Source organism: Varroa destructor, unplaced genomic scaffold, assembly GCF_002443255.2.
Source record: "Varroa destructor unplaced genomic scaffold, Vdes_3.0 BEIS01000004.1, whole genome shotgun sequence".
NCBI classification, from domain to species: domain Eukaryota; kingdom Metazoa; phylum Arthropoda; class Arachnida; order Mesostigmata; family Varroidae; genus Varroa; species Varroa destructor.
Window position 1 is genome coordinate 37,702,001 of NW_019211457.1, and position 18,509 is coordinate 37,720,509.

Here is an 18,509-nt window from a genome sequence, read left to right on the forward strand (position 1 = left end):
ATATAAAGTTATATTGACACAGTTATCGAAAAGCGAACAGAATGACGGAGAGGAATAAAAGTAACCTATTTGTGAATTGGGAAAAATATCATTACTAAATAGGTAACGGCCAATGACCGTATTTCGTTTTTTGTCCCTCTTTAAATTTCAAGAAAAGAACAAAAGTTGTAAGGAATTGTTATTGTTATGAAGAAAAAACCTAGTGTCACTGGGGCTCTGGGAAGACAAGCAAAAAACAAACCATCATTAATATTAAAAATTGAAAGCCCGCTGAAAAATGTACGCCACAAGTAACGACTAACTAATTACCCAACGTTCAGAAGCGCTAAGCGTCAAGTGAAAACAGAGAGCGTTACATTTGAACAGTATATGACATGTTGCACGTGGCTAGACCGTATGCGGCAAATAGATTGAATAGTCAACGGCACTTAAAAAGTAACAACGGCAATGTACGTTTGTTTCACGTGCGAGAAGACGAAACTTGACAGTGATTTAATATAGTTAATTGTTTGTGAATAAATAGAAACATTAACTCGATTGACTGTATGTTTATATTCACGAGGCATCCATATACATTAGAAAGCTTGAGGCGGGTCACTCGAATCTCCCCTCTCCCTTTTCCCTCTCTCATTCTACATTGTCGACGTGCAGTCAGCGTTGTTACGCGCTAACCACAGCTGACGTTTGTTGTATATTTCTCATTTTTGACCGTCACGATATATAGGGTTAGCCAAAACTCAAGCTGAAAAAAGCTCCCTCATCGCAAATTTTTACAATAGAAAGTCAGCTTAACGACGCACGACAAGTTCTACGTTCGTGTCATAATACCTCATAAGCATACCGCTGAGTAGTCTAATATGAGTCAGGAAAATCGTTGTAATTTCTATCGTACGTTGATCATATACTTGAAGCTATCAATAAGAATACGGAAACTGAATGACGGTGCCCCTGCTAACGCTATGCATAGTTATCAGATCTAGGGTGACAACTGCAACTAGCGAGGGGCTTTTTTCAAATTTTTAAGCTACATTTTCTACAAACTCAACACTAGTAGAGGCATGGTTCGATTGGCTGTAAGAGGAACGGACATCCATACCAGCTGCCAACAAATACGTTCATTTATTTTAAATGTGCAACTCTGAATGAGTATGTTATATATATACAGAACAGGTATATAGAATCTTTATAAGAAGAAAGATAGTGTTTTTCCATGGATTAATCGGAAGCGTTCACGTAACAAGCACAGTGGTATTATATCTGATTTGTTCAGGTTTAAATCGATCAGGCAGGCCTACTTCTAGCCATAACATAGAGTTTGCAGAATCGCCATATAATCGGTAAGGTTTTGTAATTAGTTCTATATATGCACTTCCCCGATCGCCTTTGTTCAAAATTAGCCAAAAAAATAACTTTAATAAAGTGGCAAATAATGCACAGGTTGCTTCCTCGTGCCTTACAACTTTCATTATATCGTGTATGATACACGTTCCATTTATTATAAATACATGAGTCATAAATCTTATGACACGAGCCCTTATAGCGTACTGACTCAATAGGTAAACCAGTAAACACTGAAGTTATAACATAATGGTTATTCTGAACGTATTACTCAGTGTCGGCCTCATCATCAAGAGGCGACCTTCGTCTAGTCAAATTTCAAAGGCCTAAAGCTATTTATCTGTCAGTTAGTCATGCGATAGATAACGAACAGCTTTATCCGATGCTTACGATCGCTAAACGTAATGTTGAGCTCGCAGTTATCTATCTGCGTAAACTTATCAATCGTTTATAAAATCTAGCACTTGCAAGCTTTCCAAAATAACCCCACAAGACGTTATGTAGCTACTGCTTAATAGAATACGATGCGTCTGTTCGAGAAGGCCAATAAACGTCCGCCATCATCATTACTAGGGTAGAGCTAGCATCTGTTGCCAAGCGATTTTCTAGACAGTGGTTCTATTTTTCCTCGCTTCCAGGGCAATAATAGCTTTTTGTTGACGGCTAGCTCGGGGAGGCAAGTGAGCAACACAATGCCGTCTATAGGCTAATTGATTGCGCGTCAAGTATTGTTTGCCATGACAAGATTTATCTCAGTTTGGCACGGAAAAGCTCAGCTATTAACGACTCTGAACAGTTGGCTGACCGTTTGGTTATAGCGCACGCGACGTTGAGAATCCGCCCCTCGATAAAAGCGATAGCCAATACAAGGGAAAGCGACCAGCTAGACGGAAGCGATGACTCGAAAGAGAGATGACCAGCCTGCGAACCTCGCTCATCGGTGCGTGTCATGGTCGGCACTGATCCTTCAATCGAATCGTCAACTTTACGGCAACTTGTATCAGTGCTTAACTCCATTGTGTCGTGCGCTAATCCAGGATAGCTTAAGAGAAATAATATGCTTACATTGGCTTCGGGATGAGCCCGTTTCATGGCGCACAATCACTCCATCAATTTGTAAACGCCCAGTCTACTATTGGTGTCCCTTGAAATTGAAGTGGTCGACAGTTGGGACACGACCGGAAGACGTTCAAGCAATCTTGCGTAAAGTCGAGCAAGATTTAGACCACAAACAGAGACAAAGGAATTCGACGCTTCAACAACTGTGAAATCAATCAAGATCAGAGTTTAGTGTTCTTGCAGTGAGACGGCACAGGATTCTGACGGGTGCGAACATGTCGTCAGACTATAATGATCACGCATCAGCGAAGCGGCGCTATATGCACGTCGCATTCGCAGCTTACCTCGGATCACTGTCGATTGGCCTGGCTGTCGGTTTTTCATCACCGGCTATGGAGGAATTGGCAGGCGAATTCGACAAATTAGACAAGTCGTTATTTGGGAGTATCCTGACAATCGGCGCCCTTATCGGCGGACTTTTAGCTGGTGTTGCTGGTGAAAAAATTGGTCGCAGAGGCACGATTCTAGCCACGACAGGGCTGTTTTCCGTTGGCTGGCTGCTGGTCCTTACCAGACAGAACGCAGCTATGCTCTATAGTGCCCGCTTTATTCTAGGGACAGCATGTGGTATTAATTGTATGATAGTGCCTGTCTACTTGGGAGAGGTGAGCACTCCAGAACACCGTGGAATGCTGGGTACTGGTCATCAATTTAGCACTGTTTTCGGCGTCTTTATAGCCTACTGTTTAGGTTCTGTCATCAATGTGACACTGTTAGCCATAGCATCCTTGGTGCCCGTCGCAGCTACCACCATTATGTTCTTTATGCCCGAATCACCAACTTGGCTGGTCAAAAAGGGCAGACCCGACACCGAGCTCATGTTTTCCCTATACTCTCTCTTCGGGCGAACAAGGTACGCGGAGGCGCAACGCGATATTCTAATGGACTTAAAAGAAGACGACGGCAGCTATTTTACTATCTCGGATATGGTCAGACCCCCAATTCTGAAGCCACTTGGTCTGGCACTGTCGCTCATGTTTCTCCAGCAAATGTCGGGCATTAACGCTGTGATTTTCTACATGAAGGACATTTTCGCATCAGCCAAGACATCGATAGATGAAAACGTGGAGGCTATCATCATCGGCGGGATTCAAGTCATCTTTACGATTCCGACTGCCATCATGATTGATCGTGCTGGCCGTCGCGTTCTTCTGCACATTGCTGGCATCATTGAAGCCGTTGGGTTGGCCCTGCTCATTAGTTTCTACCTAATAAAGCACAGTTATCCAGAAACAGCTAGTCACATGGCATTCCTTCCTGTGAGCGCTTTGTCACTCTACGTGACTGGATTTGCAATAGGCTACGGGCCCATACCCTGGTTAATGATGGGCGAACTGATTCCTGATCGGGCTCGTGGCGTTGGCACAGGCCTCTTAACCGCGTTTAACTGGTTCTGCGCTTTTCTGGTCACAAATTTGTTCCCAAAGATAATGGACCACTTTGGAGAAGAGGTGGCCTATGGAATCTTTTTAGGTATAGTGAGTATCGGCGTCATCTACGTTTTCGTCTTTATACCAGAAACAAAGGGTAAGACCTTTGAGGAAATCGAAATAATGTTCCAGAGTCCACAATTAGACATATCGATCGAAAGCGGCGGCCAAAGGAATGGTTTGCAAGTCGTGTAGCACGAGAAGAGTCAGATCACAGTCACGAACTCTGCTACTGTTATATGCATTTATGAAGTAATAACTAACCATTGGTGTCAACGTACGCTGACTAAGACTAATGAAGACGATGTGCAAAACATTCACATATAAATTATGTAACACATACAACTACAAAATAGTATAGCCAGGTTGCCAAAACGTATGATAAGATCTTGAAGAATTCCAATGACGATCGTGATGATGTAGCTATAGTAGAAATAATGACTCGATCATAACGTCTTATATATAATATGATAATTAATTTATATTATTTTACAATGCAAAAAACACTTCTGCTAGTTTTTCCTTGGTTCTGTTATGTCACAGACTGCGTGAGCATTGGACGAAATACACATTTTAATATTTATACAATATATAGCCAAAAAACCATTCAACATATTGGTAGATCAAAGCCGTCATACATATTTCAAATCAGACCAGTAGCATTTTACGTCAGAGTGAACGGGATAAATAATAATAATAATTAAGAAAGAAAAACTTTGATGGTGGTGTAATAGTAGTTTACCGATCGTATTAATGCAAAAACAGTAGACCCCGCTATATGACAATCAACTTAAATTAATTAATTAAATTGTATATATATAAGTTCGGCGGAAGTTTACGTTGCACTTCTGCTATTGGCAAATCTGCGTGAGCTTACATGATGAAGATGAATCTTTTTTGCCATAACATTCCCATGTGGAAATGCGAAAACATTTGTTTCGCTCTTAATATCATATTGATTTGACGACTTCATCACTCATTTTTGTAAAATCTATGTGAAAACATTTGTAGAGGGCGGAAAGGTTTAGTATCATGACTCATTAAAAATGTTTGGTTATGTTTCTTTAGAGGTCCCTTTCATTCTGGATACTTTTGCGAGCTTCGCGAACTTTTTTTTAGTCAGAATATAACCCCTAAAATGTAACGACTATGGATACTTATACATTTTTTTTTGTTCCAGTTAACACTGGACGTATATCTTCTAGTCGATTTAATCAGTCATCTACGTCGATGACTGCGGAGTGGTCTTGAATGATTTGCCCTAAGATATTACTTAGTTAATGATTGTTTTATGGCTGGCACTGCGGAAAAATATGTGATGGTCGCAGTTGCTGATTCAAATCACCTGGAAGGGAGTGAAGCACAAATCATCATTTTCCTATATGCACCTGTTATATTTTCATTGAACCTAGATTGTACCACTGTATTTTCCGATTATTGAAGTATTGTTGTACTTGTAAGAAAACCAATAGAAGCTCCGAATTAATTATAATTATGTAATTCAAGTTGTGCTTGTGCTTCGCTGGTTATACTCACTTTCGAAAGCTTACTTTTGGCTTATAGATAATATAGAACGTAATATTTAGATATATCTGAAGAACAAGCCGCGTTTGACGCTTGACAGGGCCATTGTGGACAAGGCAGCCCTGGAAGAGTAAAACACCTTCCACGATTAAGTAGAACTTCTGGGAATTTTGCTGAATGTAAAGCCTAGGTCAAAAAAAGGCACAAAAGGAAAGGCCACTCGCGTATCCTTATGTCTTTTTAATAAATAAAGCATACGTTTCAAATAAACCATTTTTCTACTTAAGTCTAATATACCAATATAGCTGGCAGGTGATTATGGAATCAACATAATGTGCAACATTCATATTATTACCAAGGAACCAGCGGGAACAATAATAGCCTAACTCCCAACATACGAGACACTAAATAAGTTACCTTATTATGTTTTTTCCAGCCCTTCATATCAGCCTGCCACTCCAGTTAGATCACTTTTTAGTATTGGAAATAAACCTTCCCCTTTGTAGTCTTTTGAGGTCTGCATAAGCAAAGCCCAACATATGTGTGTTTATGTTTACCTAGTAGGACTAGACGGAGATCAAGACGGTTTCTTTTACATGAACTGACGTTCATGTAGGGTACCTTGCCGTACGGCCACTGTTTGTTGCAATAGAGTGCACCCGACCAACAATATCGTGGAGCAACAGCATAGCATAGCAGTATACGCCGATAAGGCCTCAGTAGATCTTTTGTTGATCGCCACTTTGTGGGTATCCTCAAATAATTTCTTTTCGATTTGGTAGACAGTTTGCTTTTCCCGATTAAAGGAAATGCCTATGGGAGAATCGCCACGATCATCATCTAAGTTAGAGTACGATTAGTAAAGTGAAGTCCCTGGATGGTTTTCGTAGCAGATGGAGTCGACGGACACACAAGAACAGAGAAGACTTTTGCCTGGAATACCGATGTCTCACGCACCTTGGAAGTATTTTGTGGCTAGCAATCGACAATAACGCGGGCCGTAAAGCAATGTAAGCTTTTATAGACATTAACAGTGTATATTGCCTTCGTAGAGAATGAAAACAGTCCCTAAATTCCCCATGGTCTGGGTCAATAATTTGTCCTGAATAGGCACAAGTATTTTTCTCGTATTTTCTTATGCTTAGATAGTGGCAGATGAAAACTACTGCAATGGCTGTCTCTGGTAGCAACTGAAGGACTCAATTCGTAACAAAAACGGATTCGTGTTGAATTCTCAGCTGAAGTATAGTGTCATTGAAGGGTGCTCACAAAAGAAGGGCAGCTGATGAGAACATATGCAGTTGAAATATAGTAGTCGATTCAGGCTGTCGTTTACCGTTACAACACGCGTATTTTTTGTTCAGCACTGAAATTTCGTGGCATCGATATTTCCAGCTGAAAGCCTATTGCCCGCCTAATTTCAAAATACAAACACTTCAAATAATTTGCCAGTGAAAACTTACCTCAGCTCAGGATCCACATAAAACCTCCCTATTCATCGTGGACGTTCTGTGAAATATGAATGATCGAGTAAGCGCTATTGCAGCCATACCATGCATTAGCAAAACGAATCTAGCAAGTTGCATCGAAGATCTTGGAGAATGAACAAAGTTGCAGGATTTTCTACTTATTCAGTAGATATAGGTGCCTTCCGGATTGAAGCTAAATGGATCGATAAAAACTACCAGGTGAAAAGATCTTTGGAGGATGACAGCTGGTACCTTTTGCTTTGTAAAACCGCTGTGATCCCGTCGACAAAAAAGAGAATAAAAAAGCTATATATACGCTGTTACTACCCATACAAATCGTGCTTAGTGGACAGAAATGTTTCTCAAGCAAGCTCTCGACTGGAAATATTTCCTACGTTTCCGGAGACCATTATTGGAATATCCCTGCGGCTTACTTTAACTTATTTAGGTATCGACCGTTGCTATTGATGTCAAATGCGTTGTTTTGTCCGCCGGTCAGGCTAACCTGACTGAGTAAATGCAAGGCCAAATGCCCCAACGTGTTTACCAGTCGCAATTTGAGGAAAAAAGTTGCTAAACTGTTTTTTTTATATGTAAGTAATTCGAAGTAAAATATTAACTGTGCTATTATAATTAGATGTTATTGCATCAAATTCCAGTCCTCTTCATTCAATACAGGTTTCATCTCGTTTTTTTTCCAAAAAAACCTATTCCCGCTAAAGCCCTTTTCAGGAATCCTTTGGGACGCTAAAGGGTAAATACTATGAAATGTAGTAAGGACAGGAGGCTTAAATTATGATCGTAAAGACCATGCCGGTCAAGGGCAGCCGCATCTCGAACTTGTAGTACTTATAGTAAAGACTTACTGAAGCTTCCTTGAATTTAATGAACTGGTGAGAGGATACGTATTTGAATGATCGGCGGGCCATCTGCACTACCGAAAAATTCTCCGCGGTTCCCATACTGTAACGTGCTTATACCGCGGATCGAACTCTATTGATATGCAACTGTATATAAATATATATCAAGATTTACAATCAGATGCCAACAACAAATACGAAGTACGCAACTCGACCCTTGTTATCAAAGGCCCTGCATTAGGCGTTATCTACCCATGGACCGTTTTGCTAGTTTGAATTCTATTATACAATACAATGTCTACATGGTATTAAAGAGGTCATTTTATGTTGGCAAACTCATAGTTGGCAGCCAGTAACACGCGCGGTGCATTGGAGAATTCATCTACGTCATAACTTCCAAAAAAACCTTAAAAGTCTATGACATTTATTCGTAATATCAGTCCCAATTGGATCGAATATTTATGCTTAATGGCAGGTGCAAACAAAAGCGTACCGTGTATGAATCTCGATCTAAAGTAGGACAATGTATTCAAGGACAAACAGCTCGAGATTAGGTCTATAGCAGAAGCACCATTTGAAATGAGAGGACATGCTAATGCGAGATTAATGATCCTTTGCGCCAGTAACCCAAACTGGCATAAAATGTTTACTATACAAAAAATATATCTGCAGACTATCAATTTTTCATCATAGCAAAACAAAGTTTCGTGTATTGTGACTTTGATGAGTGTCCTACACCTTAAGGTCAATAGTCAGAAAGAATGCTTAATAGCGATCCCAAATGTAACGCCACGACCTCGCATTGTAACCCTCTTTTATAAAAAGTGGGTTACAATGCGAATGCAGTAAAGTCACGAGCCAGTGTGGCATCCGGTCCCGAATGTTGCATTTGGTGACGAAACTCTGGGCATTCAGTTATACGTTCAGGGCGCTTTAATCAAACCGGAGGACAATAAGATCAATTCTAGCCGTGGACAATGCGTTTTCTTCACGTTCCACGTGGCACCTTGGTAGAATTAGGATGGCAATGGCCAGGCGGCGACCGTCAGGCTGGGCCCCGGCCGGCTGTTGGTTTGCCATCCGTGGGCAACACAGATGACGTGCATTGGCTCATCCTCGTTGAGAAGAAGTGGAACACAAAAAAGTCAAATAGAAGCAAGTTATATGGCTGAAAGCACACAAACGTGCACGATTGCTTTCGTGGAAACTGAGCAAGCGGTCGATGTTACATCTTCATTACTCTTTCCCTTTCGTCTCGCCTCTAGTTTTCCAACGGCATTTTGGTAAATTAATTTATTCGAAACGTAGCGAATGCAGACATGGACGTATACTGGTCAAGCGACATCATCGCCGCCGCGGCGGCAGAGACACGATGCATAACCCCCGTCCCATCCGTCGGTTCTGAAAAGATGACAAACAGAAAGAAAACTACGGGTAAACGGCGGATCTATATGCCGCTGTAATTTGAAAAGCAGATTAGAGTATACCATGCGCACTATGCGTAAACTCCATCTGGGATAACCATCGTGATTTCAATTCTGGCCATGACGGAAAAGTGTGCAGGCTGCCTACCAAGGCTGAAGATTTTCACGGGTCGCTGCAGCGTACGAGGCCCTTATGCTCTGTGTTACTATCGACTTTAAACTAAACAAAACTAAACATGCATAAAATATTAGAGTACTTTTAAAAACCTAAAAAGTCATGTTATCCAGATGGGTTCATGGATTCTTTGTGTCGTGTACCCATCATTTCGTGATGAGTTTGACGATAAATGTTTGTTGTTCTATTGAAATATTACTATAGCCAACGGCTGCTTTTGGCGCCAGCCTTCTCTGATATCAGACCGCTATGACAAAGACAGTTAACCTGACATTAAATTGCACCTCATTATTTAATGTATCGTATAATTACTGTCAAAATAGACAGTCATTTACGCTTTACTCAGCTGGTTGACTGACTGCACGATGTCAGTATATCGGGATGCACCAAGTATCATCTATGAAGCTGCATGTCGGCACGCTAGATGCTTTTAGAAGACGTGCCTAGCAAAAATACCTTACCTGATATCGAAAAATATCTGTCTAAATTTATTGTCAGAAATATGTTTTTTTTCCATAAATTCTAATTGAAAATTCGTAACTACACGTGGTCAGTTACACATCATCTATAGCATCATAGGGTATAGGTGCATATTGTGCTCCAATATTAGCCATGCTTTCAGGTGGTTACATTTGAGGTGAGATCTAAGCGTCGTCAGCTATTTCCAAAGAGGTAATAATGATTTGGCCACAGACGACGAAGACGACCAATCAAATTCGAACACCCAGAACTATTTAGTTATCCAAAAACATCATTCTGATCATATGAAGTGATTAAAATTAATTTTCTCTACGTTTTTTTTTTTTTCGAAATAAATCTAAAGGCAGCTTGACTAAGCGCGCTATAAATCCGGGTATAATAAGCTAATTAGTATTGTTTAATTGATCTAATGTGTTTCGCCGGTGAGCAATCGGAGCGTTTTATATAAGAACATGGCGGACGCAAATGTATATGCCAGAGTACTCGCTGGATTGCTACAGTCAATATTAAGCTAGTGGTTTGCTAGGTTTTTCCACGTGTCACTGACGTTTGCCGATTGTATTGAAGACAAAGTTGACGCTACCAACGTTTTACCTTAACTTTAATGGCTAGTTCGTAATTGGGCGGAGGGTTTATCTGTTGACCCTGTACATGGTGAGACGCAAGAATGCAGGCTACACGCCCAACTATTATGGGAAACCAAATCAATACTTGGGCGTAGGCGAGTTCCTATAAGAACTCACGTTTTTATGTAGTCTCTGTTCGATGGACGATGATGAAAAGCACGAAACAAAAGCCACGTTGGGGCAATCGAGGACCCTTGAAAGCTAATGAACCTTTTTGCCTGGACCCGAATCATCTGGGCGTTCGAAAGGTTATCAGCAGCATTTAGCCTAATTACCTTTTAAATAAATTAATTTGCAGATACAATGGAGGAAGCTAGACAGGATTAACATGAAAGTAAAGATCTTTAATGTGAATTTCCGCGATGCAGCTTGCCTGTACTACGTTAAGTAAACCCCACTGTTAATACCAGACCCCAAATAATAACCAATAGAAACGCACGAAGCTCCTTTCCCCATACTATCTGTTATCGTATGCAACAACGGCGTTTATTTAGCATTTTGTAAAAGAAAACGCTTGTCGATTACGATTACATAAAAGGTGTGAGCTGTCCAACTTAGCTCTGGGGGATGTCTAGGCATTTCGTAGTTTTCCTCACTTTGATGCGCCTGTCAATGAGGCAGGCAAATCCTCTATGACGGCGCTTCTGCATTGGGCATTACACATAATAACTAGTTATAAGTTTCTTTTTCGATTACATTATATTCAGTCCATGTTGATGCGCATATTTAAATGGCATTCTACAAAACATGTGCCCGGGTTGGGTTTCTAGTTCAATACAGACGGGTGGGTTGCCGCCGAGTATGTTCCTTTCTAAATATGAACCTTTGCCCTGACATAATGTTCTACTAGGCTGATGACGAAGTTTTGATATGATATGCCAGCAGAAGTAGCAGTTATTACGAGTACTGTCTGTAATTTACGGATGTTTGTCATTAGACCGGGCAGCTTGCCCCCGCGTGCAGGGAGCAGGGGCGGCTTGTTGTGCTTTTGTTTCACCCCAACTGATAACAGCAGGTCTTCAAGCATGTCCAGAAAAAGATTCAGCTTTTCCGTAGTCGACCGATTGTCTGAAAAAATTACCTGTTGTGCGATGAGCGTTCATTTCAACTATTGTGAAGCTAAAATGGAGGCAACCGTAAATAGTCATCTATAAAATCCTCGGCATCCTCACATAATTCCGTCCACCATAAACTCAGTAGTTGCCTCCGCTGTTTAACACTCGCGCGCGAACTTTGAAAAATAAGGCGGTCGCCGATTGTTTTTTCGTCTCGAACGAAACGTTACGCGACGAATCAACAATAGTATTAAAGGAATACATACAGCATTCGAATGACTCCTTCTGTGTCGTATGTCTCGAACAGCAATATTCTGCCCTCGCAGGCCTTAGCGGAGGCTTGACGTATTTCCAAATGGCCTTAATGAATAAGCGCTGTCCTGATTACGCCGATTAGAGAAAAGCCATCAAGGTGGTTCGTGACTGCCGCAAATACTCATTTAAATGTTACCAAGGTTTCAGCAAAATTGGGAAGTGTGACATCTCTACAATTGCCTACAGTTTTTCGCAGATTTTATGCTATTCGGGTCGCAGAAACTCTTTTTAGTTTAGGATAGTATCTCGGACAAAAACTGTCACTTAATAATTATTGTCGGATCCTTCGACGGGAGCGTAGAGTATTACTTAATATTCATTAAATAAACTTTTGAAATGCAGCGTGGTTGCATTTAAACGATGGTGATAGCCTCTTGTGAACTTAGAATTGTGTAGTCAGTTATGTCTAATAGTAGAACCCGCATTGCCATGCAAAAAGTTTGACATCCCCCTGTACGATTTTTTATTGGAAAAGGCCAATAAAAATGCTCAGAGAATTGTCTTTGTTATTTACTCTTTTCCTGCCAAACAACTTCTCCAGATTGTTCGGCATAAAACTCATCCGGTTAGACTTCACCCTTAAACCTGAAGTAGCAGTAGCAGCAAAAACAGAATAACCCTCGAGCTCATCCTAACAGCAGTCGCCTTCTCTGTCATCGGAAATTTATTAGAAATACTCTCTCCTAACCTAATCACTGACTTCAAAAAACAACTATATAAATCTATTCATTGCCAATTAGATTAGCTTTATGCCCGTCCTACTCGTAAAAACAACACTTAATTCGCAAAGCTCGACTAGTAAACTGATCACACCTTGGAGAACATTACCACGAGTGTAAATTATACGTAGCTTCTAGTCGAAACTGGTGGCCAACTAGCTAGCCGATAGCTCCTTTGCGGCAAGGAAGATGACGCTCGACATAACGTGGTTAGTTTAAGGCCAATTAAAGGCAACGTCAGGAAGGCTCTTCGGTACTAATCAGCACGAGCTCAAGACGGGTAAATGTAATTCTACCACAGTGACCTAAATCTGATCATTGCCTTTTAGATCACTGGGCGAAATTCGATTGCACTTACTTTTCCATAATATATATATACATACAATTCGATAAGTTAAATGTTGATAGCTGCTCTGTCAACTAAACGAAAAGTTATTCTGAAGAAGGACACTCTACAGTGGGGGGACTCGTCCAAAGGGCCTAAATAGTGGGCACCATGAAAATTTGTCCGTGAACCCTGTTCAGCATGGCTTCAGATGATTCGCTTAACAATCTTTACATAGAACAAGCATTATATAGGAACGGCTTCAATATCGTAGAAGTTGTTTCCAATCTTGGCGCAATGGAGATAACTTTTATTTGAAGTGATTTTAGCTTCATCATGAATTAAATGATCGATTTTTTAATAATTCACTTGCGCATGCGTGAATGTATGTATTGATAACTGGCTATCTCACTCACTACTTCTTATCTAATTTATCCTCAAGTCATTTTATGCGCATCAAACATATGTTCTACAGTTGGATGCTCCACAAACTTTAACGCGGTGCCCAAGTTGAACTATTTTGTCTTCCCTATATGGTTCCCTATCGTAAGTTTTAGTATCGACTATAGAAACGGTAGTTGTAATAAATCATCCATGTTGTCAATGTTATCTGCAGTATATGCAGTGGCATATAGGCTAGTTTGGTGTTTTTGTCTTTTTCAATATGAATGGTACTGTGTATGGGCTATTCAGTATATCGATCTACATGTATATAGTACTTAGTATAGAGTATAAAGGCTCTTCCTATTAGTAGTCGGCGTTTCCATTTCCTAGCTATTTCCATTCAGCTCGTCTTGCTTAGACACTGTATCGCTTCCTTGTACAGCGGAAAACTTCCGACCATTTAAAGTCCCTCGAGGGATATTGCTCACATATAATACTAACGAAGCCCCGGCCCCGGGTCAGCGTCTTCACGCTTCCCTTCTTTCGAGGAGCCGGATTTGCCGTCTCGGATGGATGGATTATCCATTGTAAGTTGGGAGAACCACCTGCGACCACTCTTATTTAGGCTACTTTGCCAGTTCGTCTCTAACCTTCTTTTTACGACGACGACGACGACGACGAACCTTGTTCCTTCACCCATCTAGAAAATCAGGTTAAAATTTGTGGCATGCTGTCGAAAATACTTTGAACCAATTACAAATCAAATAAGTGCAATAATGTTATATAATTGTTCATATATATATATATATATATATATATATACTCTGAGAGTCACAATCAGCATCTGCTCTGTTATGCAGTCTTTTCGTTTACGGTGTAGTAGTAGCAGTAGTTCAACTGGGACTTAACTGGGCAACGATGATGGACTCGGAAGCCTGAATCAATTGAGTAATACTGAAAAATGCTTTATGGAACATGATAGTTGATCTGTGGATGATGCTACCGCCAAACAGTCATCTTGACAAAATTGAGTTTCGCCAACGGTGAGCCAACGGTGACAGATTTTATTTTCAACAACAGGAATCACACGTATTACTATCGCAATGTACGAGCATGCCTTAATCAGAATCTTCCAAACACACTTTTCGGCATACCCTATATATCTATATATATATATATATATATATATATATATATATATATATATATATATATATATATGAGATAGAATGGCAACGATAATAAATTACGACAAAAAGTGCTCATGTTTATCGTTGAAATCTGACAGGCGATCACTGGGTATCGTTTCGTGGCTTTTTGTCTGCCAGAGAAGCCCTTTCAAGAGCATCCATCAATATTGGACTTACTTTAATTCGGAGTTAGCCTGGCGCAGTTGGTGAAATTGTAAATGTTTATATTAATATTTGACCCTTGTCTGCAGGAATCGATGTTGAACGTCGATCTTCAAACGATGATAAAAATATGACCTTAGTATCTGTATGTATTTATTTTCATAATCAGAACTCATGATATCATTGATCACCGACTAAAAACCGTATACGGTTTTTACTTCAGAAAACATTCGAGTGGTGATAGTAAGCGCTACCCTTCCCACGGGCTTTCAGGGAGGATAAGATAAAGCGGCTTCAGCGCTATATTGACCAGCTAGTTCTGTTGCTTGAGCATACAAGATGAATTAATGGGTTTTTATTTAAACAGTTATTAAGTATGACAAATACCTTATCCATTTAATCTCACGTGTTTTGCAGTATATAAGTTAGGTTCTGTAAGTTCACTGGGATACGAGGACTGTATTACTGTAGCTGTTATCCACCGACGATCAGGTCAACTATGGGATCCTTGTCTCTGGGTGACAGCCATTTGTGCATTGCCTTTATTTTAGATTGCGAGCAACCATTTAAAAACTTTACCAGGCCTAAAAATCCTGGAAATGGAGTAATCTTTGGAAGAGATCCGAGCAGAATACCTATCCTCTAAGGCCACATTAGGTCCCGTAACAAACTACCGCAGAGTCCACACTTGCTGGTAATGTTGATATGACGACTGTGGATAACATTTAGAGAGGAAATAAATGAGACAAATCACTTTTTGGAACACATGACTCAGTTGCGTCTTATATTTCAGACATCATTCTGTAGACGACAAATTTCTTGTTGGGGGGTTGTCGTTGTGAATGTTTTTAATGTAGGGTTCGAGTCATAATCCGTAGAGGAAAAAAAGCATCTAAAATAAGCTGCTCGCACGGTGATCGCTATGAGATACATACATCACTATTAATGTGGGGTGTCTGTCAATGGCAATAAACAAACGAATGGTGAGTTATAAACAGTAGTGTTTTATGTGGTCTTTTATGGATTCACCACCGACGAGGACGACACAAAATATCATACGAACGCTAGTGGAATTGGAGGGTGCGAGAGAAATATTATGCATTGCTGGCACGATGTAGATTGAAAGCTAAGTTCAGAAGGGTATTGTGTAAAGGAGGCTGAATGGCTCAATTATAAAGCAAATATAAATGACCAAGTTTTTACATTACAGAAACACAGTAGCTAATTTTCTGTATGGGGTAAAGCCAGTGGAGCAATTACTCTCCTTGCCTTAACACGCATATGTGTGCACTCGGCACATTTTTTTTACGGCAAATTTATTAAGAAAAATTATAATTTAAATGAAGGCTGTGAGTAATTAGCTACGCAATGATACTTAATTCTGGTATCTGCTGGACGGCAGCGCTTTTAGGGATACGTTTTGTATCGAGCGATGCTTCGGTGTACAGTGAAGACGGCGATTAGTCGGCTTAACTGAGAAAACTTTTTCTTGCATAAAAAATTGCCCCGTAGAGCAGAGCCTCACCGAATTCGTCCAAACGCAGCTGTTTACTTGCTTTTTCTACAAAGCTGCCACGACAGCCAAAATACGCCTCCATTAAGCGTTAGCCCTAACCTTGAATGAGCACGATTATAGGATATGATCAACCAGTCGAATGTGTATTATAGTATACTTTAGTCAGTAACATAGTTATCTGGAAACTGAGCGCGCGTAAATTTGAAATTGAATAACGGACTTCGAGTGGCAAACATTGATGACCTTATCACAAAGGTCCTTACTGGAGATAAACATCCAATGAAAACAGTTCTAAGAACACCATGCATACAATCTTAGGGCAAGAAAACCATGCTAAATATTGGTACGAGCTAAAAGTGGGACGTTATATTCTTTCTTAGCTAATGGCTCTGCAATATGATCTCCCTCATATGCTAAAAAAACAGCAGAATCTTGCAAAACGTATCGTGTACTATTGCGCTTTTGTAAATGGTGAACAAAATGCATATGCTATTTGTATATGTATAGGCAATATATAGAACGCGCGAAGGGCAACATCGAACTCTCCGAAAACATCAGCGTCAATCACATGTATTTTTGCGCTTGTATGTCTGGAGCACCTTCGCCTGTCAGAAAGGTATTTAACATTCAAGTTAATCGTATGGCCTTCATTTAGCAGGCCTACGTGTTATGCGCATTGTATGCATCATTAATGTTATTATATTGTATAATCGCATCTAAATTCGAATAAAAACTGAAATAAATTTACTTCAACGGTCGAGACTGGACGCTGGTATTTCAGGGTTTGAGGTCAATCCTCGAACCTCGTAAATGAAGCCTTACGTTGACATTTGTGCGACAAAGGTTCATTCTCAGTTTCGATAGATATCACATAGGAGTATGCATAATTGCGTGACTGTCACTATTCGATTGTGCGACCAAAGTATGTGGGCATGTAAAAAACTCGCTGTCCTTTTTTCGCGAAGAAGCTCTCATTGCATGGAAGCCACGTTTCCCCAATCTAGTAAGCCTGTATTGCTTCGGGGACCCATGAAAAGTGTATGCGAAAATCTCATTGACATTCAGGATGGCCTTGTTCCCCTTATAATGTTTCATTGTTTTAAGTACGGGTTGCAAATAATCCCATTGGAAAAATACCTCGTTCACTGAACTATGTCACCCCCTCAAGAGTTCGCCGTACGTTTTGAAATGCCCTATACCCTTTATGCAGGGATATGCAGAGGCAAATGACTAAGTGTTTGCTTATTAACTTTTTATCGCATTCGCCTGTATCTTTGTAAGCTGAAGGAAAAAGGCGTCAGAATCAAAAGCCCGATACACGTCGTAGTGTGTTAAAATTATCGTGGCGGGCCAACACGTCGCGAGTTATAACAAATACCTCTCCCGTAACGCAATACAACAACAATTAGACAACATACAGCATATGGCGCTTATCTAGCGGAGAGTAACCACAAATTACCGATTTTAATATAATAATTTAAATTATATTATTGTTACAGTTATTCGAGCCATTCATTGTATCTCTTATATATGCTCCTTTCCGTTCATTGGTCATTGCATCATATATTTATATATATGATATATATATGTTTTAGTTAGCATGGTTTTGATTAGAATATATGTAGCTCGGAAACTCGGGACGTTCAACCTTGTCCTTAAAGGTAGTCAACGACGATGCGAATGGCCTTTAGACAAGGGTTTCGGTTGACTTCTAATAATTTCAACAAGCAACAGTTTGTCGGAACAGGCGTAGCTGTACTCTACTTCACCGTAGGGATAGTGTAGAAGCAGAAGAAATACTGTGGTTCCATCGTCGACTCGATGAATGGATGGCCGCTAGTGCGAGACAAATACTAGCGCCTTATATTTGTCCTCGACGAAGCGCATACAGCTGTCAACAGATTCGTTTCCGACACGCTAACCCCGAAAAGGACGTACCGTTGTTTGAAAACAACTGGCAGACCTCGTCCATTGGGACGGCATCGAGTTAAACTGCGTGTAACTGTTTCAGTGGTGTACCCCTTCCCCCCCCCAAAGAGCGCACCTGCAAGCCTATAGATGCGGTTTTACGTATAAAAGTTGGACGACCGGTGACGTTAACGTGAAAGCGCTAAATTGCTCGTGCAGTTTGGTCAGTTCGTCTACAATGTATTGTTCTCAGATCCGTTAACTTACACATTAATTTAATGATTAAGGGAATATTGCTTACCTACGGATTTAAATAAACGATCGATTTTGTCACTTTAGCTTTGTTCCTTAATACATCTCGAAAACGGAACCAGTATGCTCAAAAGGAAAAGGTTAGGTCTGAAAAAGCATGACACTATCAGTACTACATTATCACTACCGTAGCGAAATCCCAAATTTAATAAAACCTCTATATCTACATGTCGTGCTA

The 18,509-nt window shown here is 40.3% G+C and overlaps 1 protein-coding gene across 1 annotated transcript; it reads left to right on the forward strand.

Annotated features, from left to right (window-relative positions):
* Positions 1–2,004: 2,004 nt before the first annotated feature.
* Positions 2,005–5,681, forward strand: LOC111249371 (trehalose transporter 1-like protein). The gene has a single exon (XM_022803161.2). The coding sequence runs from the start codon at positions 2,673–2,675 to the stop codon at positions 4,080–4,082; it is 1,410 nt and encodes a 469-aa protein (XP_022658896.1). The 5' UTR covers positions 2,005–2,672; the 3' UTR covers positions 4,083–5,681.
* Positions 5,682–18,509: the final 12,828 nt, after the last annotated feature.